The 24,386-nt window shown below is 34.8% G+C and overlaps 1 protein-coding gene across 2 annotated transcripts; it reads left to right on the forward strand.

The window, feature by feature from the left end:
- Positions 1–1,130: 1,130 nt before the first annotated feature.
- On the forward strand, positions 1,131–15,112 carry LOC124359302 (wolframin-like). 2 transcript variants are annotated; one of them, XM_046811930.1, is made up of 7 exons: positions 1,131–1,258; positions 9,275–9,379; positions 9,570–9,728; positions 10,626–10,745; positions 10,949–11,045; positions 13,568–13,689; positions 15,045–15,112. In XM_046811930.1, the coding sequence occupies exons 1-7, from the start codon at positions 1,198–1,200 to the stop codon at positions 15,074–15,076; spliced, it is 696 nt and encodes a 231-aa protein (XP_046667886.1). In that variant the 5' UTR covers positions 1,131–1,197; the 3' UTR covers positions 15,077–15,112. The 2 variants fall into 2 exon arrangements, with proteins under 2 accessions (XP_046667886.1, XP_046667887.1); XM_046811931.1 differs by lacking the exon at positions 9,570–9,728.
- Positions 15,113–24,386: the final 9,274 nt, after the last annotated feature.

Raw genomic sequence — 24,386 nt, forward strand, 5'->3', positions numbered from 1 at the left:
CTTGTATCATGCAGAGCTGGACATTGCCCCATTTCCACAGTAAACTTCTCTGTATCAAAAATTATATTTTAGAAATAAACTACTTCACAACAAAGAAAATAATTATAATCTTCGGTCTAATATGTTTTGGCCCATGGTCCAATCCTAAAGCAACTAGATTCTACATGGAACGTTCCACACCGAAGTTCTGCTAGAGTTCGGCTCGTTTAGTCAAATACGCGGACTTTTAGCTCGCCGAATTTTACGCGTTGTTTAGCAAAAATCCCACCTCTCAGCTTGTTAACGCATTTGTCAGCATGGGAATTTCTTATCCTATAGTAAACATCGCAATTTACGTAGGTTCTAATGGTCAAGCTTTTCTGCTATTAACTTACGTTCGTGTATAGAATTATTGGTCCTATAATCGAATGCGTGAGTTAAAGAAACAGTTTCTACAAATAAAGTTTTTATGAAACACTCAACGTTTGGCTTAGACGTTAAAAACACTCACTCGGTAAAACAACCCTTAACACAAAGAAATCCAAATAAAATGCTTTACTAATTAAGGAAGCATTTAAATGGAGGATTCAGGCTTCCTTCTGTTTGCTTAAGGGGAGGAGGGGAAATATAATGATACTTTAAAATATTTTGTGGGACCAGAAAAATGTTGTGAGACCAATTCAAGCAATTATTTGTTGAGGTTTATTAGTTAGTCTGTGTAACGTAACGTTGAACCATTCATCCTACCCCGTAAGGCTACCGAAAACCCCTTTCACCACCTGGAGCGCTATGTAATTTAAGGGTGGCCTCTTAATTGAAGAAAAATAGGTAGTTAATAAACAGCGCAAGGCCTCTGTTGTTTGTGGGGATTGTATTAAATATTCTCTTCCATTAACTAAATAACACTCATGCTGCAAGTGTAGTTATATTCCTTAGCACTACTTAATAATAAATACATTTAAAGACTTTAAAGTAAGAAATGTTTTAAGACATTTGTTTTGATGCATTGAATTTGTTGAGTTGCCTATAATAATTTTGAAAGAAGGTCTGTTAAATTAGGAAAATATAACATTTATAAAGCTGATATGATGAATTCCTTTCTTCAATTTAGAAGGCAGTGTTGAGTGGTTGTTTTTGACATTGGTCAGCTGATGGGTGTTAGTGATTGATTAGCTAAATGTTGTTATTTTAATTTCAATGATCCCTAGATGAATAAGAATGGCCGGTGTATTTCCAGTGCCTGTCAAAACAACAGGACGAAAACAATGGACACTATACAGTAAGCAATGTGTATTTTGGATGTTTACGTTTAACGTAAAAATAACGATAAGTTATATCATTACCATTTAAAGTGCAACCTTGACATGCATTTAATGACATAACCTCTGCAATAGGCCCATAATACAGATGTAAATTATAATGTTGTTATTATAGTTTGGTTTTATCATGATTTAACTTGCACAGTTTAAGTTAAAAATATGACTGATTTATATTTCTGTAATGGATAAGCCTCCTAAATGTAATAAAATGGAAGTCAATTTTGTTAATTATAAAGTAGACAGTTGTTTCAGTTCCAGCCATTGTTTATTTATATATAAAAACATTGGCATTCCTCTTATGGGGTAGACTTTAATAAGCGGCCTGGCCTACACACTTTATTTGGTTGTTTTTATCAAATGTATCGATTGTGTTCTATTAAATTATTTGTTATTACAGTTTATTTAACATTATCATATGACTTTAACATATTGATAAATTAAAATAATGTCTAACGCAAGGAATAAACCTTGAGTAATATATATATTTTTTTTGGACATTTCGAAAATGGTGATGAATTTGAGATTAAAAGTTCTTGGCAAGCGGTCATAGAGGTAGAGGAGTGGAATACTGACAGACTAACTTTGTAATTGTTTGTACCACAGAGAAGTGCGCTTGTCGGGTAGAATCCTTTCCTCCATTTCACAAAAGTGGTTTCTCACAGCTATTCGGACAAGGTATAGCCTAAGTAATATAAAGTAACTCCAACATATGGTTCAGTATACAGTTGGTTTTGTTATTTTTAATACTATTGTTAAGTTATTTTTGTTGTAATGTGTTATTCATGTTGTTGATATAAACTAATTCTTGTTGTAGGATTATTATATGATATTGAAGTTTGGTAATATACCGAGTCGTTCGATAATGACAATCAAATAACAAGTGTGCCACTTATTAAAGTCTCGCCTTTTTATGTCATAACTGGAAGTAGGCCTATATCACTGATGGCTACAGTATTATAAGAGGCCACCACCACAATAGAATCATATTTGTGATAATCTAAACTATAGAAACAAAAATGTTGACACAAATTACATTATATAAAAACTATCTATGTTGTGCATCAATAAATTGTAACAATAAACCAGTTTAACATTAAGTTACTTTTTACTGTTTTTAAGGATATACTATGATTCTATTGTGGTGATGGTTTCTTATTATACTGCAGCCTCACATCTTAGAAGCTCAAATGTGTTAGCCACTGTCATGATCTAAGTACACTGTGCTCTTGTAAAAAATTATTAACCCACTACCTTCCACTCACTACCTGTATGTCTCAGCCTGGATATGGTAGCCTAGTCAGGTACTCATCTCCAGTCTACAAGATGGCTAAATGGCATTTTATTTCCCTTCCTTACATTTGGCATGCTGCCTTTTTGGATTAATTACTAAATTGTCTATAGGCTAGTCTCAATGAGAATTTTTTACAGCTAACCTTTTAGATCAGTCAAGTGAATAAAAAAAATGTAGCCTAAACTTATGGTTTTAATTTCCGGTTTGATTTATTTTCAGTAGTAGTTTAGCTGCAGTATAATAAGTGGCCACCACCACCATCAAATCATGATTATCGAACCCGTTTTATTCAGGAGTATCTAAAAGTCCTGAAAACGAAATGTCGGAACCAAATTGTGTCATAGGTATTAAATAAAAATAGTTCAGCTGGTTTTAAATCTTAAAAACTAATATATTTACAATAAATAAAAAACTATCTTTGTTTATAAAATGTTACTAATAATAAAATAATGTAACATTTACATGGTTTACAAGGTTTTTTTCTATTTTCAAGGATAAATGTGTCTGACTCATTGTGACACAAAAAACATGTATGTTGTCATTGTATTTGCTGCTATCAGTCAGCAATGAATTGTACTTTTAATTAATTTGGAGCAATAATGTCGAACTGAGTTATGGTTTTAGGCTTTTACAATTGGACGTAGTTATTCAAAAAGGATCCATCCCACAATTTTAGAATTATGAGATAGGACTACGATGCTATTCAGCTCAGACGTCTATGTTTTTGCAAAACAGAACCAAGCCTCATCCAAAGCTGTATTAATAGTAAAAATCATATGAAAATCAACCTTTTTATTTATCACCATTCTATATTTTACAAAAAGGTATCAAGTGTTTTGGTTCCTTCTATCTAATGAGTTTTATAATTTCTCTATGCAACCAAGTGGCTTGGTTCTTTATTGAAAAATGCCAGTGCTATTTATATCCATGAAACCATATAGCATGGTTCTGTTTTGCAAATTTAATAAAACGTTAAAAATTAATAAAATGAAATCTGAAACACTGCTTGATCAACAAGGGAAACAAGGCGGGTGGAACTCGATTCCAGAATGCAAAATAAAAGATATTAAGGAATGTATAGAAAAAATTCCTAAATACAGCTCACACTACCGAAGAGGCGAAACCAAATCTTTGTTCTTACCTCCAGAATTGACGATCAACAAAATGTACGATCTTTATGTTAACAATAGGTCAGAAGATCAAGTTGTTAGTTTATCCTCATTTAAAAAGATATTCTACAAAAATTACAATCTTAAATTTAAATCTTTAAAAAAGGACACATGCAATAAGTGTGACTTGTTTGCAGCCAAGATTACAAGTGCTGAAAATTAAGAAGAGAAGAATATCGCCAACGGAGAACATGACAAGCACTTACTAATGGCAGAAAGTGCACAAACAAGACTAAAGACATATATGAAATCTGCTTCTTCTAATGAAAATCTAGAATGCCTAACATTTGACCTTCAAAAAACACTGCCACTTCCTCGCATAGCTACCAACATTGTGTTATAAAAGGCAGCTGTGGGTGTACAACTGCGGGATACATTCAGGGAAGACTGATAAAGGGTATTGTTATACTTGGGTTGAAGGTGAGGCAGGTAGAGGTTCACAGGAGGTTGGCTTCTGTATGTTAAAACATATTCGGAGCAAGGTACCTGTGGGTACAGAGCATTTGATTTTATGGAGTGACTCCTGTGGGGAACAAAACCGGAACATAAAGATAGTGTTGATGCTCAAAGCTGCCCTCCAGGATCATCCAACATTGAAAACAATAACACAGAGATATCACTGATCCCTGGTCACAGTTTTCTTCCAAATGACGATGATTTTGGAAAAATTGAAAATGTCTTAAAAAGACAGCAATATATGTACTGTCCTGAAGATTACTTCCGTATCATGGAAAACTGCAAAAAGAAAAATCCTCTAACAGTTGTCCGAATGAATAAGGAAGACTTTTTCTCATACTCATAAATTGAAAAAAGTATTACTAACAGAAAAAAGGATGTTGAGAAATGAGACATCAGTTGGTTAAACAAAATATAAGTAGTTATTAGGAAAGAAAACCCTTTTGCTATATTTATTAGCAATAAGTTTGATGGATCCCATCAGGAACTAAACATTTCGAAAAGAAGGCGAGGGCGTCAGCTGTCGACGATAGATGTGACACAACTTGTACCTTTGTGGCCTAATGGAAAACCCATCGCTGAGGCAAAGTTAAAAGACTTAAAATCTATGTTTCATCTCATTCCAAAGAACCATAATGGATTTTATAACTCACTCACTGCTGAACCTCAAGACGAGGATGATATAGATGGTTTTGGAGGTGAACCTGATTTTGAAATTTTACTGGATGAGTGAGATTGTTTATGGGTGTTTATAATATTACCTGGAAGTTTTAAAGTAGTTATTTTTAATGTTTGATACTTATATTACTATGTAAGAGTGATAAAATAATTTTAAAATTCATGTTTTATATTATTGGATTAATATTTTATTTCCTTTCAAATAAAACTAATTTTGCAAAAAAGAACCAAGTTGTCTTGATTATTCCTAAGAATAACTAAATTAAAATACAAAAAGGAACCAAACAACATGGGCATATTTTGTCTCTAATTAACAGAAAACCCAAAAGGAACCAATCCACATTTCAATCCATATTTTAAAAATTAATTGAACTTTGTAAATTGTATTGTATCTAATATTTAAATAAAAATATAATCCTTCATTTAAAATAAAGATCATATTATTCACAAAATAAATAGAATAACAACTAGCTGTTAACTTTGACCTCATTTATCTCAGATTGTAAGCTTGGGCATTATTTACTTCCATGTTAGGTGTAATAATCTTATGAACAGCTATCGGGGAGGCCCGAGGTACAATGGTGAGTGTGGGAAGCGTGCGGCTCTCCACAGCATGGCGGACCTCATTTGTACGACCAGGACACAGTTCCCAAATTCAAAGTATTTTTCAACAGTGTTTTAATTAGACAAGACATTGGCTATTGCACTCTTTATGGTATTAACTCGTAGCTGGATTTAATCTGTAATTAATTTTGATGTTAAGTTTATGGAAGCTAACTCTTGTGTTTTTAGTGGGGAACCTTTTCCGGGATGCGGATGATTTTAACTGCTGATGCGTGTCTAATTTTTTTATGGACGCCATTTCTACTGTTTTGGGGTCTCAGGAAGCATTGCAAGTATCTCCCTCTTTTGACTGGGATGAGGTGTGTCTCTGCACTTTCTCCCGCTTCTGGCTTGGGTCTCATCGTTGCGGGGGTTGTTGCTGGGCGCGGCTGTGGCTGTTGTGAAGATGCGGCCCAGGTGCTGGGAAACTAATCAAAGGAAAGGGGGGAGATGGGTGCAATCCCAGCGTCAATCACTGAAACATGCGTTCACTTAGCACTTGGTTCTCAGAAATGTGTGCTCTAGTGCGTGATTTTGATGTCTTTGGAGTGACTGAGACATCATGGCTTCAGTGTGACATCCCCTCAAACTACTACAGCATACCAGGTTACAGCAAACTCTGCATGACATGGGGAAAAATAGGTACCTTATAATGCTTGACTACTCTAAAGCTTTTGATTCTATGGATCATTGTATGCTGATTGCAAAGATGCATTAAGCTTTTATGGATTTGGTGGTGATGTTACTTCATGGATAGGATTGTACCTTGGATACAGGCTGCAGATTAACACACTTGGGAGTGAGGCATCCATGCCCTTTGTAAAGCTGCATGGCAATCCTAAGAGCAGTTGACCAGGGCCGGTCCAGTATACACTTTACACAATTGAAAAAATAGTTCTCAATAGACTCATGACCCACCTGGAGCAGTTAAACATAGTCACTAGTTGTCAACATGGATTTCTGAAAGGTAAATCAACCACATCAGCTATCATCAACCTAATTGAATACATCATTGACCAAATAGATAAAGAACAATACATCTCTGCTCTGCTTCTTGACTACAGCAAAGCATTTGACTGTCTAGGACATGATCTCATATAAAAAAAAACTTAAATCTCTAGGCATTACTGGTATAGCTAACAGTTGGTTTATGAGTTATCTCTCAGGGCGAACACAGGTATTTGAAGTACAGAGCATTACACATGACCTTAGAACCACCTTTCAATCAAACCCACAACCAGTCACACGCGGAGTGGCACAAGGATCAGTTCTAGGCCCAGTCATCTTTGTTTTATTTGTCAATGACTTCCCAGCATACATCCAAGACCACAACACCACCTGTGTTATGTATGCTGACGACACAATACTCCTAATCAGTGATGCTACAGCAGAAGGAGTGCATACAACTGCCTGCAACTGCCTGCGCAAAGCACTGACATACTACAGAAAAAATGACAGCTGTAAACCCATCGAAAACAATACAGATTAATTTTAGTAAAAGAAAAGACTACATTCCAAAAATACCTGACGTAGAAATTGAAAACCACGTTAAATTTCTAGGAGTCATCCTGGATGGAAGTCTAAACTGGACAGAGCATGTAGATGGCATGTGCAAAAAAATCAGCAAAGGTATATATGCTGTGTGGCGCATAAAATGGACTGGAAATTTAGAAACAGCAAAAACCGCTTACTGTTCACTAGTAGAAACGCACATGAGGTATGGGTTCGCTGTATGGGGTGGGTCTTCTGCTGGGAACCTCAACAGGGTGCTCATCCTACAGAAAAAAAGCCTTCAGAATCCTCGCTGACCTTGAACCTCAACAAAGCTGCAGGTAAGCCTTCCAAGCCCTTGGCATAAAGACTATCACTGCTCTGTACATTCAAGAAGTTATTCTACATCCTCATAGTCTGAGTCTTCAAACAGGGAAAGACTTCCACTTGTACAATACTCGTCATGCAACTAACTACATTCTACCCCCATATCGCACAGCAATCTTTGAAGAAAAGCCATCCTACATCGGCCGGAAGTTGTGAAGTGCTCTACCAGATACAATGAAAGGATTGAAGAGTAATGCCCTACAAGGAAGACTGCATAACCTCCTAGTAAATCAACCTTTTTATACACTGGATGAGTTCCTGAACACCTGCAATGGAGAATGGAGACTACAAAAACCTTGACTTTGTTTCATTATAAGCTAACTTTTTGTAATAATATGTGACTCTATTTTTATTCTTTAAGAATATATCAATAAAGAAACTTGTCTATTGTCTAAGAGCAGTAGACCAGGGCCGGTCCAGTATACACTTTACACAGCTGACTTCCTTAGCTCTGTACAAAACTGTATACCTCATTTGCATGTAGATGATTCACAGTTGCACTTGTCATATGGGCCAAGCCACATGGCAGAAGATTTTAGTCATATTGGTGATGACCTGAAGATCATAGCAAACTGGTAAGAAATTAATGGTCTAAAACAACTCAGAAAAAGTGCATAGTTTTGCACACTACTCCATATGACCTTGTGCAGACTCTTAAAAAGAGTGAGGTGAATGTCTCACTTGAAGGCAGCAGTCTGGCTGTCTGTGATAAGGCCACAACTTGGCGTTGTGATCGACCATTGACTCACCTTCACTGAACATGTCACATATGCCTTCCAGCATGCTTTGGGGAGACTGAGAGGTCTGTGTAGGTTTAGAAGTTTGCTTCCATAGATCGCAAACCTTCATGTAGTGCAGTCACTAATACTTTCAGTATAATATTACTGCTTCCCTACATATGGCAATAGTATTTCTTGGGAGGACATTGATTGTGTCCAGAGGCTGCAGAACTCAGCTATTCGCTTTATTTTTTGCTTGAGAAGGTTAGACCATGTATCTCCGTAAAGGCAACAGTTAATATGCTGCCGGTAGATGCTGAATGTAGGATGTTAACTTCCTGCATGACACATAGTGTTTTGAAGATGTGTGTGAGGCTCTCTTTCCGTAACAAGGTGTCTCAGGGCAGGTCTCGCCATGGTGTAAAGCTTCACTTTCCTAAGGTGAGCTTGTAATTGTGGAAGAAGAAATTTTCATACTTTGGCCCTTGTCTTTACAATGAGCTCCTGATAACCTCAAAACATTGTCATACAATACCTTTAAAGTTATGGTTATAAAAATGTTAATGCATTAAATTCCTAATTATGTTAAAATAATTTAGTAATTTAGTGTTAAAGTATTTATGACAATAGTTGTTTTGACAAACTGACCTTGGGAATGCTATAAAATAAAATAAAGGCATTTTGAATTAATTTGATAAACAATTTAATAGATCTGATAGCATGTCTCTGACAAAGTATAATGTAGCTTAGATTTGTAACCTAATGATTTAAAGGAAAATTAGATAATTTTGTTATAAAAACATTGTTTTCACTAACTTTATGTTTGAATTGCATTGCACAATTTTAAACATTTCCATACGATGTTTACAGCATGTCTGCATAGCCAGGGTTATGTTTAGGATCATTCTTGATTCCCAGAGTGTTTTAATAGCTATTCAAATTTAACTCTCAATAGAATTGTTTCTGCATTTTAAGGGACTTAAGGCAAAATGTTTAATAACTTATTTGCAATATTGTGACCTATTAATTATTATGTATATTCTACTCAAAATAATTGATTATTACTCAAAAAGAAAAACTTTATTTTTATCAGGAGAATGTTAAATTTGCAACCAGTGATTCATACAAAACTTGTTGTCTAGTCCTGTATTACATACATTAGACATCTGAACGTAATTCTAGATGGAGGGAAAGGCATCAAACGTCTTGGAAGCCCCCTCATGGATGATGACTGGTGTCCAGATTCACAGGTGGTTTTGGCAAAAAAGCTACTTGATGAGAAATGTGGTGAGTAAGCTATAGTTTGTTTAAACTATTATCATAAAGGAAACACTATTTATCCTATTTCAGGTTATTAATTTTTAGTTCTTTTTATATAACTCTTGACCTAATAACTTTATACATTGTTTTACATATTGTTCAATGCAAGCTGTTTTATACTATCACATATTTAAGTAGTATACTTTCTTCCTTCCAGGGCCATGGATAGGCCTACTACCTAAGGAGGTATTTTGCCTCATCAACTACCCATCTTCATCTCTCCCAGTGTGTAGTATTATTCTTCCATTCCTGCCTGCCAGTTTCCTTTGGTCCCTCTCTTCTTGGTACTTACATTGTTTCTTGGGTCCTCTTCCTGGTGGGTTTTCATAATTTAAATGTAGTAAATATATTGTGATTACAGTTGTAAATACAAAATGATGAATATATAGATTCAAGTGAATATGATATGTTATTACATAGGTGGTTTGTCATACCAGTTAAAATTGTTATAATGGTTTAAAATACTAATGATAAGTCATTTGAACATTTTTGTTGAAATAAACGTTCAGTACAGTAATAATAATAATAACAATAACAATAATAATATCTGTATTTAATATTGTATCACAATTTAACATTGTATAGCAATCGTCAAATCACATCCATATTAAAAATCACCTACTGTACCTTATACTAACCTCTTGTGGCAGATGTGATAATGACAGTCTGTGATGTTGAGTTCGGAAGTTTTTCCTACCTCTTGTTTCGTAATAAACTGAACCAAATTATATCTTGGTTGGCAATATAAGAACAACTCAATAATTTTAAATTGCCATTGACTCTCATAGTTGTCTTTTTCTGAAGCTTGAGAACCCTCTTCATTTTGCTTTTTGCACAACTTCCCCAAAGTCTCACTCCATATACAAAATTTAAGTGTATTAGGCCATAGTAGTCTTTTTTTAGGACTTCTAGGGAACAGAATTTGCTAGGTGACAAAGCAATTATGGAGGAGAAAATTCTGGCTCAGGTTTTATCAATACCTTAATACGTTAATTACCTTAATACCTTCCTCTTGATTTAATACAAGCATAGCTGGAATGACTGCGTCAATATGGAGTTAATGACATTAGATATTGACTGGTTAGTTTTCAAATTCATTTCAGAAAAATACTGAATGCATGAATTCAATTCCATGAATGATGAGATTTTTAGACCTAGTTTTAAAAACAAAGTTGTGTCATCCACGTACTGAATTAATAATTAATTTTTTTAGATCTAGATGTAGACCAGGAGGAGAATGCCAGGCTGGGGGTGTATTGGTTGATCAAAGCCTCAGAACAGGGACATCAAGAGGCAACAGATTTACTCAGCCACTGCCTTCAAACTGGTCAAGGTCAGTTTCAATGTGTAATAGTCTATTGTGATGTGTAACGGAAGGTTTAAGGTTTTGGTTGTTGAATAAAATAATTTTAGGATACAATGTGTTTCTATAAAATCTGTTAACAGTGTCTTTTATACCATCAGATGAACATTGCTATATGAATGCATTTAGTCTATGCAATAGAAAAGTTTTCCAAATGTTGCTGTATTGTTAAGGTATTTGTGAGCACAACTATGTGGACGTAAGGGCTTGTCTTGATATGCCTCAAGAAGAAAAGCTAGCTCGGTGTGCAGCTCGGAAGGTGTTTGAAAGGTAATTATAGTAGTTTATTAGTAGTTGTCATAATTACCCTTTCCTTGCTGGGTTGGCAGTTAGGTTAATTTGCCACACTATTAACAGAAAAGTCATTCAATGGTTCAACATCCAGGTACTTTTTTCCTCTTCTGAAAACACAAGTGGTTAAAGGAGTTAATACGATTTTAGAAAAGTTTAATTGTGCCTTAGATATAACAGTTGACGCCAAAACACACCTTCATATTTGTACGAGTATTATTTTCTTTTTCTCTTGAACAAAAACACAATTGTGTAGTTTTTCTAACACCATTAAAGCAATGGCTAAAACTTTTTCTTATCGTTCTTGTGTTTATTATTTTTTATTCACTCTCCCATTTTTATAAATAATAATAGGGACAAAAATTGACAGTAAAATGTTTAATTAATGTACCATTTTATAAGAATTTATTTTATACAGTTGATAATGATTGCATATATTTTAATTGGTTAATGGACAATGGCTTAGGCCAATTTTGTAAATAAATTGTATATCAGCTTAAATCTGCAGGTCTATATTATCAAACGATTCTATTAATGGACAGTGGATTAGACCTCTAATTCTGTAAATAAATGTAAGATAAGTAAATATGTAAGTCTACATTATCAATACCATACAATTCTATTCAAAATTAATATTAGAAGGGTTGGCTTTAATTTTGCTATGAATTTTACATTTATATATTTCCAATATTTTGAATAAAACCATATGAAAATTCAATATAATATTGTTTTAATATTGGAGATGATTGGTGATATGATTCCATCAGTCTTGATATCATTGATTTGAGACATCAGTGTTGCAAACATTTTTTCCTAGGGCTTAACCCTTTTACCACCATAAATATATGCAACTTGGTGCACGATGATAAGCGCTAAGTTAGCTGACTATCTATGTACTGAATACTGAATACCACCGAAACTCATTATTTTGATACAATCATAAGTCAGCTTATAGAACAGCTACAATTAAAATTTTTGTTTCGTTTTGTTCGTATTCAATTGTGCTACCTGTGTATGTGTAGTTTGAAAACTTATATTTGCTTTTTAATTTTTGTTAATTTTTAAAAAACTAAATGTTTTTAAAATTTTCTTAACACTTTTTATTTTAAAGTTGTGTATATATATACATTTTGTTCTGTGTTAAATATATATGTTTGTAAACATAATTATCTTATTAGAATATAGCAATGATTTTAAGATCAAATATTCATATTATAAAAGTAAGTTAAAAGAACAAAATGCGTCTTTTGACCAAAATTGTTCTTTGCAAATAATTTTTAATTCGTATTGTTGGTTCACAATAACACCATTTGGGTTCCTACGCTGTGTATATTAATGTTCCAAATTAGATTTACTATTAAAAAACTCAGTTTATACCAAGGACTAAATTACAATCCTGGAAAAGTACCATTTAATTTTTTTTTAACTTTGAAATTGTAGTGTATTCTATTATTGCTGGTCCAATGATTCTAAGTACACAGAAAAACTTATTTCAGGTATACAGTCAAAAGACTAAAGATAAGAATAAAGGAAAAAATAGATTTTGATTGCATTAACACATATTTACAAACAATCTTAATATCAAATGTGGAATTTTCAAAGAAAGTCTTCTTAAGTGCTTTTTTTGCAAGGTCGTGTTTTTTCCGACTTCTCTTGCAGGTCCAATGATTCTAAGTACACAGAAAAACTTATTTCAGGTTATACAGTCAAAAGACTAAAGATAAGAATAAAGGAAAACATAGATTTTGATTGCACTAACACATATTTACAAACAATGTTAATCAACTGCCTTATACGTGCAGCTGGCGCGACACAGTCTACTTGATGTCTTTTGTTGTTCTATCATTATTAGGTATATTAATTTAGTAATTTTACACAAAGCAACTATTTAGAATGTTTCTTATCTTTATTTTGGTGTAAATGTTACGTTGATGTTTCTTATCTTTATTTTGGTGTAAATGTTACGTTGATTGGTAAAACATAAGTACGTAGTACAAAAAATACGTAAGGCTGATCCAATCAGGCCGTAGCGTTTCTCAGTTTGAGTGTGTGAGCAAAGCACATCGGCCCATGGCGGATTTCAAATCAAATCTGACTGCCAATTAGATTGGCCTGTGTTGATGCTCTAAATAAACTGTAAAGCCTATAATCAGCCCATGGCGATATTAATTATCAAATTATTCAATCAGAGTAACGGGAGGGTTATTGAAACCAATCTACTATCTCAATCGTTTGGTAAGAAAATGTTTGTCTGAGATACTTGGAGGGGCATATATTAAATTAATTGTACCACATTGATAGTTTCTTACAAGAGCTCTGGACCTGACTCTCTAACCTGAAATTGTCTACATTGTCTATTGTCTATTGTCTATTGTCTATTGTCTATTGTCTAATACTGTTATCAACCGAATCATCCTCTCTAATTTTGATTCATTTCTGTGCTGTCACTGTTTGTATTCCCATAGTTTGTTTGATTACAGGCATCTTTGTTATTGTTTTAGCATGTCTGCAGGAGAAGATTTCATAACAAGTGACCAACTTCAGGATAGAATGACTCGTTTGGATGAACAAAAAGGACAGAGAGTGGAAGATCAGCCATCTACATCAAGTGGTGAGACAACTGGTACGAAGACTTATACAAGAGCTAATAATAATGCTTAACCTTCTGGAAATAACCGATCCAAACAGTCACTTGCCAGTGGCAAGGACGCATATTTCTAAGCTAATGTCATTTTGTACAAATGCCACTTAATGAATTAAAACAATACAAAAATCTGTAGCCTAAATATACCTACCAATACTTTAGTAATCATGTAAACTACAGTTTTTATACTGCATTAAATACACTATATATAAACATATCAGTTGTTCAATGGCTGTAAATATTTTGTGTGAAGCTGCAGTCATATTGGCAACCCTACATACATAACCACTGAAAATAAACCTCTTTAACCTAGTAGTTAACCGAATTAAGCTACATCTAGTGTGGCTACTACTTGGATGGATGATTGCTGACTAATCCTGTTCTTGCGAGCAGCCAGCCTGACCAGCTATTAGTGGTGGTTCGTAAGTCACCTTTAAGCCGTTGATCCCCACGTCAAGTGTTAGGGAGACCTTATTAACCCTAACTTCACCTGGTAAAATAAGACATTCATTCCTTTTTTTTACTTTATTCAGGAAGCTTCATTAATAGGCAGATGTAGTTGGTACTATCGGGAAGAGCATTTAAATACCTTTCATAATCTATCAATTAAATATGCAAGTATTTAATCGTCACTCCATGAGATGTGACTAAGCGTTAATGATCACTTTTACATTGGTATTATGGTTAACCATCACAGCAACAATAAAATAACAGAATAAATACGTTTTAAACAAATTCAATACACCATTAAGAGATTAAAACATGTGATATGTTAACACAATGTAGCTTAACTATTCCAACACATTCAGCATAATTTTATAATGAATTGTCATGTAGACTTTTATTATTTAAATACTGATAAGAACTCTAATTTAATGAGCAAAAGACTGAACATATCATGTGGCAAGATACACCTAGAAAGATGTATGTAGAGTTTAAATTTAGCTTGAGAATTCATATCTATAAGAAAGAGTTCTATGATACGTTATTTTTGTGTAAACTTCTTTTTTGTATGATAGTCTTTTGGTCTGTTAGTTCACAGGACATCTGGAGAATGAAATGGGTTATAAATTTGAAATTTGCGTGCACCCCAGTGAAGTCTTTTATGACACTTAGTGTGGCGTAGTTCTACCTTGTATATTTTAGAAACCAGTTAGTTTCAATAACATTCTCATTTGGTAAAAGTTGGATATATTGGACCTATGTAAAACACATGATTATATTTATTGTTAAAACATATTGTATTCATATTTACGTAAAATAGTAGCAGAAGATCTCTAGTTTACGGCAATCTACATTTGGATTCAAGAATCCTAAAAATTGTTGATTTGTAGACCCCGATTCTCTGCTGATCTTTCTCTGCTGATACTTGTGTTCTGTCATTCTGCACTGGCCATTATGAGTAAGTGCAACCGGTATTTTATAAACGTGTTTATGCTCTGATAACAATTAGTTTGTTGTCTTTATTGTAAAAGGCTTCATTGTTATAAGTAAAGTATCTAAGTCAGTGTAGCTATCTATAAAAATTGCTTGATAATTAAGTAAACAGTTTTTAATTTTAGCCTTATCTGTAATGTCAATCAATCGTGTTTTTTATAGATTTTGTTTCTTTATTACTATTTTCATAATTATTGCACAAACTGTTAGAATATTTAATTCTGAAGTATTAAATATAATTTTAAAATATGAAGTAATTATTCTCTTTAAATCGTACACTTATAAACACTTTCTTAAAAAAGTTACATATCAGTATATTATACTTTATTTAGATATATATTTGTATATTTTCAGTTAGTCCTAAAAATAAAAGTATAGTATTTTGTATGTATGGTGCATTCCTCTGATGAATCTTATAACAGTTATTTTAAGATTGTTAATCTGTGACTGTAGTTTAGGTTTACTATTGTATCTGCTTAATATATGTTGTAGTAACAAATCCATCATTGTTAAATTTATTAACATAACGTTTTTGAACTAAACTGCTTCGTGTAGTAAAGTTTTTAACTAAAAAGTTAGTTTTGTATATTGACAAGAACATGTAACATCTCAACTTTGCTTTTAGTTTTAATACAGTATATCAAGTGACTCTTTAAAAAAAGTATCTCTGTTTTGACAGACTTTCCAAGACATATTTTGTAAGCCTTTGAGAAAGCCACATTCCACCATTTCAATTGAAAACAATCAAAACCTGTTTTAAAACTGTGTCTAGTTGTTATTAACAAGAAATTAACCTATATTTACATCATAACGGGCTTCCATATTGAGTATGAAAGTGTGCAAATATTGCATAATTTAATTAGAAAACAAAAATGTTCTTGTAGGACATTCAACTTATAATATAATTGATAATGAGAAATATATTATTTTGATCTTTTCATTAGGAGAGATGTAACCTATATCAGTGTTTGAAGATTAACACCTACAGTTCTAGTCTATCCAGAGTGGGACTGGATATACTAATCCAACTGTTTGTGCTGTGAAGCGTCTCTGTTGCAGACATGTTTAATACTTGTACAGTATTGTTATACATAAATTGTAAAAAAATATTTTCAGTAACCCTATGCGCTTGAAAGGCCAGCAGAACTGGCCACAACAAAGTTGTAGACAGCTCACGTTAGGTTTGCCATAGTTTGTCCTTGTAACTCGTATGGCCAGTACAGATAGCCACGCTACTTTCATTGGCAGCTCGGTGGCCATATTTGTTGTTTGCCTCCTCAGATCGGATTTATTTTTATATCCTTCGCATTACGTACATAGTAGTGTAAAATGTTTAAAGAAGAATGAAAAATAATTTAAAATTAAGTTTTAATGAATCTTTCTAATACAAAGATAAACATACATTTGGGAAATTTAACTCTTACATATATTGTTCAGAAAGATATGTAAATAAAATGTTACAAAGTAGGCATATACAAATGAAATGTTACAAAGTAGGCATACACAGTTATGTTACACTCAAACATGAACTATTTAACATTTTTCTCATTCATTACATTTTTACGGAATAAAACTTTTAAATAGTTAGTACATGTCTTCTAGTAAAGTTTTCTTGTTTCTATCTCTTCAGTGTATAAGCCCACTATACGTCTTTCATCTAATTTGCACAGTCAATGTTTAGAAAATAATTACAGGCTAATTTAAAATTTACTGCTTCACCTAAAATAACTTTAAAATAAGGCTGCTCAATAGGTTTTAGCACTCATTATTCATTATAAAACAAAGAGGATATTAGAAAATAATTCATATTTTTAGTGGCCAGGGGTGCTGGCCTTACGAGCTATGGACGTATTATATCTTGGCCAGTACAGCTGGACTTACAAGCTGAGATAAAATTACGGCAAAAATTAATCCTTGCTTCCGACAAAATGGCGGTGGTCAGTGGAGCTGTCCATACGAGCTCCAAGGATAAATTATAAATACTGCCTTTGAGTGCATACGGTTAATAGAAGTGAGCTGGTGAACTTCAATAATGTAGACTTATATTAGGAGACACAGCAATTACTTATGCTAAATATTTTTCTATAAAGCCTGAAGTTTGTTTACTTGAATATTAGGACACTAATGCTGCACTTCATCTGACAGAGCTGAATACAAGTTGATAGAAGCTATAGCTGCCGCACTTAATTTAACAAACAATTAAAAAACATGTTTTGTAAACAATAGTAATTCCTCCACTCCCTTTCATAGCATTAAATTTTGTTTCAATGCAATCTGAAATAAATTTACATATTAATAATGTATACAACTCTAGTTTTATAACTAGTTCTATAACTATAGAATTCTAGTTTTTTTCAAACTGCAGTATTCACTAGTACAGTAAAAGCAGTCAGATACCATTTTAAAATTGTAAGACTTTGTGTTCTATTTAGCGTAATAAGTTAACAAACCAGTGTTCTATATAACTGCAGATTCAACCGTTATTTACTTTATTAAAAACTGAGAAGTGTCAGATGTATTTTTTAAATTTTAATGAAGAAAAATCAGGTTGGCCAAAACGGAGACTGGTTCTTTAAGAGTTTTAAAGTTGTGTAAAGATACATTGTAAGTCAATGTGTTCATGTAACCTACAAATTTTGAATATAGTAGTAATGTAATAATGCAAAAGTAAAACATGTAATTAACTCTTTTTTATTAAATCAATTATTACATTTTTATAGAATATACTGATATTAACAATATACTCATTTTGGTAATATCAATAAGTATTCATATATCAAGTTTGGTTATTACAAGTTGTAATCAGTAATGGTAGTTTAAATTGTATGAACTTCTGACACGAGACTGAGAAAGTTAGTGATTTCTCTAACTGCTAACATGATAACTTAGTGTATAGTATCTCTGGATTCTAAAGCGAACAAGGATAATATACAATACAGTTAATAATGAGCCTACAGGTGACTAACTTGATTTTACCCTCATAAAACTGTTTTAATCTCAGATACTTGTAAATCCTTTTTTCAACCCATAGAATTATGAGGATTGTCTCATTTTAAACATGTATGTATGCATGCATTGAAATGTTTTGTTTGACCTTTAGACCCCCCCCCCCACCCCCCCCCCCCCCCACCCCCCCCCCCCCCCACCCCCCCCCCCCCCCACCCCCCCCCCCCCCCACCCCCCCCCCCCCCCACCCCCCCCATCACAATTTTCATGTACAAATTACAAACGAAATGCATTTAAAAGAATTTTTCGGCTAAATACATTGAGGAGCGGGGCAAAATGTTACTGAAACCTTTTTTTGTAGTAAGACCTGTTTCCTGATATCCTGTTGAAAATTTGTTTGTGAGCTATGGACCAACGGTTCGCCTGCTATCGAGCCTGAAATAGTGAAAAGTAAAGGCCTAAAAGCCTTCAATTGCGTTTTGTGGTCAAATTGTTAGTCATAAGAGACAAAATCAACATAAGTTTTGTTTTTGTAGATCACTTATACTTCCCATCTAACAATTTTTTGGTCAGATCCGTGCTAGCCTATATAACACGATTCACACCGCTAGCGGGTTTCAAATTAATAGCCTGCAAGAGTGAAAAGTGCGGAAAGTTTGCTAATTTTTTTGAGGGTGTTAAAAATAAAAATTTTTGGTTATACAGAATTTTCGAGACAGGCTCATTATGGTAGGTTTGTGATAATTCAAAAGTTTTAACATCACCAGTGTGATTCTTGTGATGGTGCTTGATCTTGTAATCAAACTACTAGAAAACTATAAATGTGATGGAGTAGTAACATTTAGACAAGATCCTAAAGGTATTGTGATTTCTAGGAGCTACCTGGTAGGGAACTGGTACGCAGTGCCCTGGCTCTGGCAGGGCTCATTTGTGGCTGTTCCTGCCACATCGGCCGGCGCTATGCTACAGTGCTGCTCCCTTTGGCTGCTGCAGGCAGGTTCCTCGATGAGTCAGATTGGCTCTGTCCGTCTGGGCACCACTTCTCTCTTGGCCTTGCTACCTGTATTGCTCTCCCCTTACCTAGGCCGCTTGAAAAAGTCTGCTACTCTCTTACCGCCACTCTCTTTAAAGGCTGTGAGGCAGGTGCTGCCACACATCAAATTTCAACTTTTATTTTGGCTCATTTTGTTTCCTTTTCAAGTTTATTTGCAGTGTTTTAGGTAAATAGAAAATATAAATCATAAGCTACAACAAACACATATTTTAGCGATCAAGTAATTACCATCATACCAATGAGCTAAAAAAAACCATGAAAAAACGCTGTAGTACACTTGTGGGAATACCTCTCAAAAAATAATAAAATTCTTACTCACAAGCTTATATATTATTTACAAAACTATAATATTTTAAGTAAATGGATGTGTTTAAGCTTTCTTCATAAACACAAATTACTCAATTAATACATGCTTCTTAGATTAAGCTGATCAGCTGTCGTCCGCATAATTAATGGAAACAAGACTCACGGTGCTGTTTGAAACCACTGACAACTTGCATTATCTTCTCACCAGAAAAGCAGTAACAACTCTTTTATGCTCAATATTGGTCGTTTATTGACTCACCATGCAATATTTGCTTCAACCAAGCAAAGTGATAGGCATTTACAAATAGTCCTGGGAGAGAAAAATGTAAAATTTCCACATCTTGTGCTCTCTACCATGTATCAGAGTACATATAAGTTATTATTTAGCAATCACCACAACTGCTTAACAAGTCTCCGAGTTTTGTATTGACAGGTTGCTCATTTCAGTGGAGCACGTTTAATTGAGGGTTATCATGTATCACTGTTAAAGAACTACTATGCTCCTTTTTATAGGCTTTTTCAATGCCCATAAGCTATTGTTTGTCAAAGCCAAGACGATTACTAATGTTCTGAGTGCCTTCCGAGTTTAAATTGTCATTGTTCCATTTTGTGTTAAGGTCTTTGTGTTGTCAAACGCGTACACTTTAGGTGGCCAAAACTCTGCAGAATTTAGGTTGTCATCACTGAGCCTTCATCTGGAATTTTAACTTTTAATAAAGACGAATAATGTTCGTCTATAATTAAATATCATGATGTCAGCTTTTTCCACTACACCCTAGCTTGACTTTTTATGAATAGAAGTGTCTGCTCTCAAAATGTCTGGTAGTCGTGGTGGTATCTAGTGGCTAAAACAGTAGATTTCGGTAGTTATATACATTTTCTACTAAAACAGTATTTAAAATTTTGTATTAAGTTAACCCTGGCAATAGTTATAAATGAACATTGTATAAATGTTATATTGAATTCATAAAATAACTTAGGGCACGAAATTAAAGATAGAGAAAGGATTTTTAAATTCAGGAAAAATGTTTAGAAGGGTATCAAGGTTGGCCTTCACAGAACTAGGCTATCCACAGTGCTATTTACTCTAACAACACAATACTCACATGGATCTGAAGGTCTTGCCCTTGTTTAAAGTTAGAGTTAATTAATTATATAATATTACATTTAAGCCTTTTAAGGAGTCTGGACGGTAATATGACATTCTTTTATTTGATAGGCTAAAATAGAGTAATGGATGAAATCCAAAAAATTACCAAATAAGGAGTAATAAAATTAAGTCTGTAAAAGTCTCTTAAAAAATGTTCCTTTACCCATTTGAAAGCTTTAATAAATATGGAGTATAATGTGTCAGCATATTCTGACAGCAAAGCGTTGCGCTTGCGACGTGACCTTAAGTCAGGTGGCTTTCTACCAGGTGGCTACTGCAGATCTGGTGGTATTAAATCTGACTTTCAAGTGGGAATCCGAGCACAAAAAATGGAAGTTATGGATGTTGCTGATAGATGGAACCACTTTACAGACTAATCTTCTAAATTAGGCAATCAGTAATAGCAATGCTCATTTACGATAATACAAAATATACAGATGGCTAAACGTCATTATTTCGTCCGTACTCCTTTGGGCCCACTATAAGAGTATACGTCATAAGACATCCTTACTCCTGTATGTAGTGTTTACACGCACTCCTTAACACATTCGCTGCGGCAAAAAGCATAATTTAGGGTTACCGGATGCTGAAAAACTGATTATGTACAAAAAAACTTTCCCTTGTATGGATGGAAAGGCATGATTGTAGGTCTAAATGACAGTTTCCAGCCGTGTTTCCTGGAACTGTGACGGCATTAATTTTCGGCCCCTACTGGGGCCGGCCGCATATTTGTGCTGGTCCCGTACTGTCGAAAGTTGTTACGAGCATCTCTGCTGCTGATATCACTTTACTTGTTTCATTGTAAGTCCATATACACTGAATAGCCTTAGCCCCAAATAATCCTTCAAAAGGTGTAGGACATCACCATCTAAGTATGCCCTACACTCATTCCGAAGGTAGTATCTGTTTTGGCCCGTGTACTTGAGGAATCTATGGGACATCCCTAATGCTATGTCAAGGTGTATACAATTTAACTCCAAAATTGGGCCTTTTGTCACCTTGATGTACTGACAGATGTGTAATCTTCCTCATCCTCTGTACCATTCTTCATCGATATATTACTCTTTTTGTGGGTAGTAAATATTTCTCTTTTTTGTCGTTGAAGTAATGGACAACGAACTGGATTTTTTCTATGGAGTTTGCAGTATCGGGGTCAAGAGGATTGTCGTTGGTTTTGCAAATATGAAAACAACGCGATGGACAAGAAACCTGTCCCTCGACATAAGATAATCACTATATAATATACTTGATAAAATTGAATATATAATATTTTTTCCATTAGTCTTAGATTCGATTCGTTTGTATTGTGCCTGTGTGCAAATAAAACGAATTAATAATATGCTCTTCAGCTCGGGTACAGTGATGTCTTTCCACGCATTTATTCTTGATTTCGGTATCACAAGGTTGGTTTTTATTGTGTACCACAATTGATATGCAATAAGCATTTGTTATATTATGTTGCTAGGATATACTTAGTCAAGTAGTGGAGTGTTGAAAAAAATCATATTGGGGAATCATCCCCCGGGTACCTGATATACTAAAAAAGATTCGGTTCTGACGAATTCTTTGTGGTCTCATACCGGTTTTTGTTATACTCCAATGTTGGAACCTCAATTACATTAGATAATCATTCATCACTTTCAGCGAACTAAGCAGTTGTATTGTCTGAGGTTGAGTCGTCAACAACTCTTTGGATGATATCCACGCCAGAACCATCACTGTCGTAGTTTTGTTCCATTGCTGGAGTGTAAGTTAGTATGACCAGAGGTCCCGTGGATCTCGCAGGATTCCATTTTTAGTTAATAAAAACACACACTATTTAATGTAGAGAAAGAATTAATCATCAGTTGTATTTACTACAAGAAATATCAACACATACTGAACATCTCTAAAGATTACAATGGGCAGCCCTTCCCCCCCCACTCTCTCCCCCCCCTCCCCCCCTATTGAAAAAAAGATCCGTAACGGGGTAAAGGCGAACGAAACCGATCACAGTTTTAATGCGTTGTTCAATAACCGAAAATGCGCACATAAAGATTCAACAGTCTACATCGATTGGCTAAATTCACACTAAGGCTTTGTGGGTATGAGCAGCTAGGCACGGGCCAATTCTGGGGACGTCCGTTGTATGCGCGCAGGTCCGCTCCGTCTCCATATGGTGGCACGGCCGCAGTGAATGTGTTTAATGTCTTAATACTGTTGAATGTTAATTTCAATATTTTGAGTCCTGTCTGTAGGGGGATGGGAGGGGTGTAGGAAGGCAAATTGGCAATAATCTTGTTGTTATGAATATATGGGGAAAAGATCTGTTCTGTAGTTTGATTATTTGTTAATCACCGTAACTTTCTTTTGGCCACAGGTGTTGCTATCGATCATGGCCGCCTCTTCTGCTGATATGGCCAGCTCTTCACTTTGAGGGTACGACCCCGTAAGTGGGCAAACCAGTGTCCCTTCCTCCATTCTCATGGGATCAGTTCCAGACCATGTGTCACCACGTGAAGACAGAGACACTAAGACTGCTGTCATAAGCTCACATTCAAATGTTCCCAGGTACAGAAATTTTGCAGTTTTCGAGGCCCCCCTGGTTGTGTGTGTGCACTTGTTGTTTTATAAACTCCCAACTGTTTTTCTGGTTAACTACACTTTGTCACATTTTACAGTGGATGGGGAATCCCTGTCACACTGGGAGGGTAGAGTGGCTGCCTGCCAAGGTTGTCAGTGTTAGTCAAGAACCACTATCTCATGTCATTAGTCGTCTGCCTTTGGTAAGTGATGAACACTCAGAGTTAATTTCCATGAAACATTGTGTGTAGGATATTATTTTCTTTATAAAACCTTTTTACATATAGACAGGTAATAAGATGTAGTTTCACTGTTTTGTTACTATTAGGTTTATGTGTTGAGTGTAGTCTTTGAATTATTATATATTTCTTTTTCATGATTTGATAATATTGTAGTAAATATATACTAATATTTATTTATTATTTATAATTAGTATCATCCTACATTGAAATTAAAGATTATTAAATATGTCCATTCACAAATTGTAATAAGTTACATACAAATGATTGAACTAATTTTGGTCTACAGTGAGCGTTGATAATCTCGTTCAGTTAAGGAGGACCAGCATCCATCCCACCCCCCCCCCCCCCCACCCCCCCCCCCCCCCACCCCCCCCCCCCCCCACCCCCCCCCCCCCCCACCCCCCCCCCCCCCCACCCCCCCCCCCCCCCACAAACCAAAATACCACAACAAAACACTACGCCGTACCAGAACAAAACCAGAAAAAAACAACGATGACAAAGTATAACAAAAACACACAAGTAACAATAATCAGAAAATAAATAAACAAGTTCACACACTTCCTGTCGATCGGCGAAAAATAGCACAGCGAGACGGCACAGGTGCAGGAAGTCACAAACTAACAATTGCAACTCATCCCTCTCACCACCAGTGGCAAAACAAAACCCCGGGCCCGCAGAGGGTAAAAACACGTAACCACGCTCTGCTACCATTTTGTCCCGAGTTAGCGAAAATAGACAGGAGGTCTCGGAAGCGCGCCCCTCCCAAACTCGGAGCAAACCATAAAAAAATCACATGCCACTAGTGGGAAGAAACAAAAAGCGAGACAAGATTTCGAGTACATGATATAATTAGTAGGTGGCAAATATTTCCATGCAAAATACAATTAAGTGCAGCACCACGGTGCACCGCGTAACTTACAAACTAAATAACAATAGATAAAATTCCAATATAGACAATAACATATTAAATAGAAATAAT

The sequence above is a fragment of the Homalodisca vitripennis genome, chromosome 4, assembly GCF_021130785.1.
Source record: "Homalodisca vitripennis isolate AUS2020 chromosome 4, UT_GWSS_2.1, whole genome shotgun sequence".
Lineage (NCBI taxonomy): Eukaryota > Metazoa > Arthropoda > Insecta > Hemiptera > Cicadellidae > Homalodisca > Homalodisca vitripennis.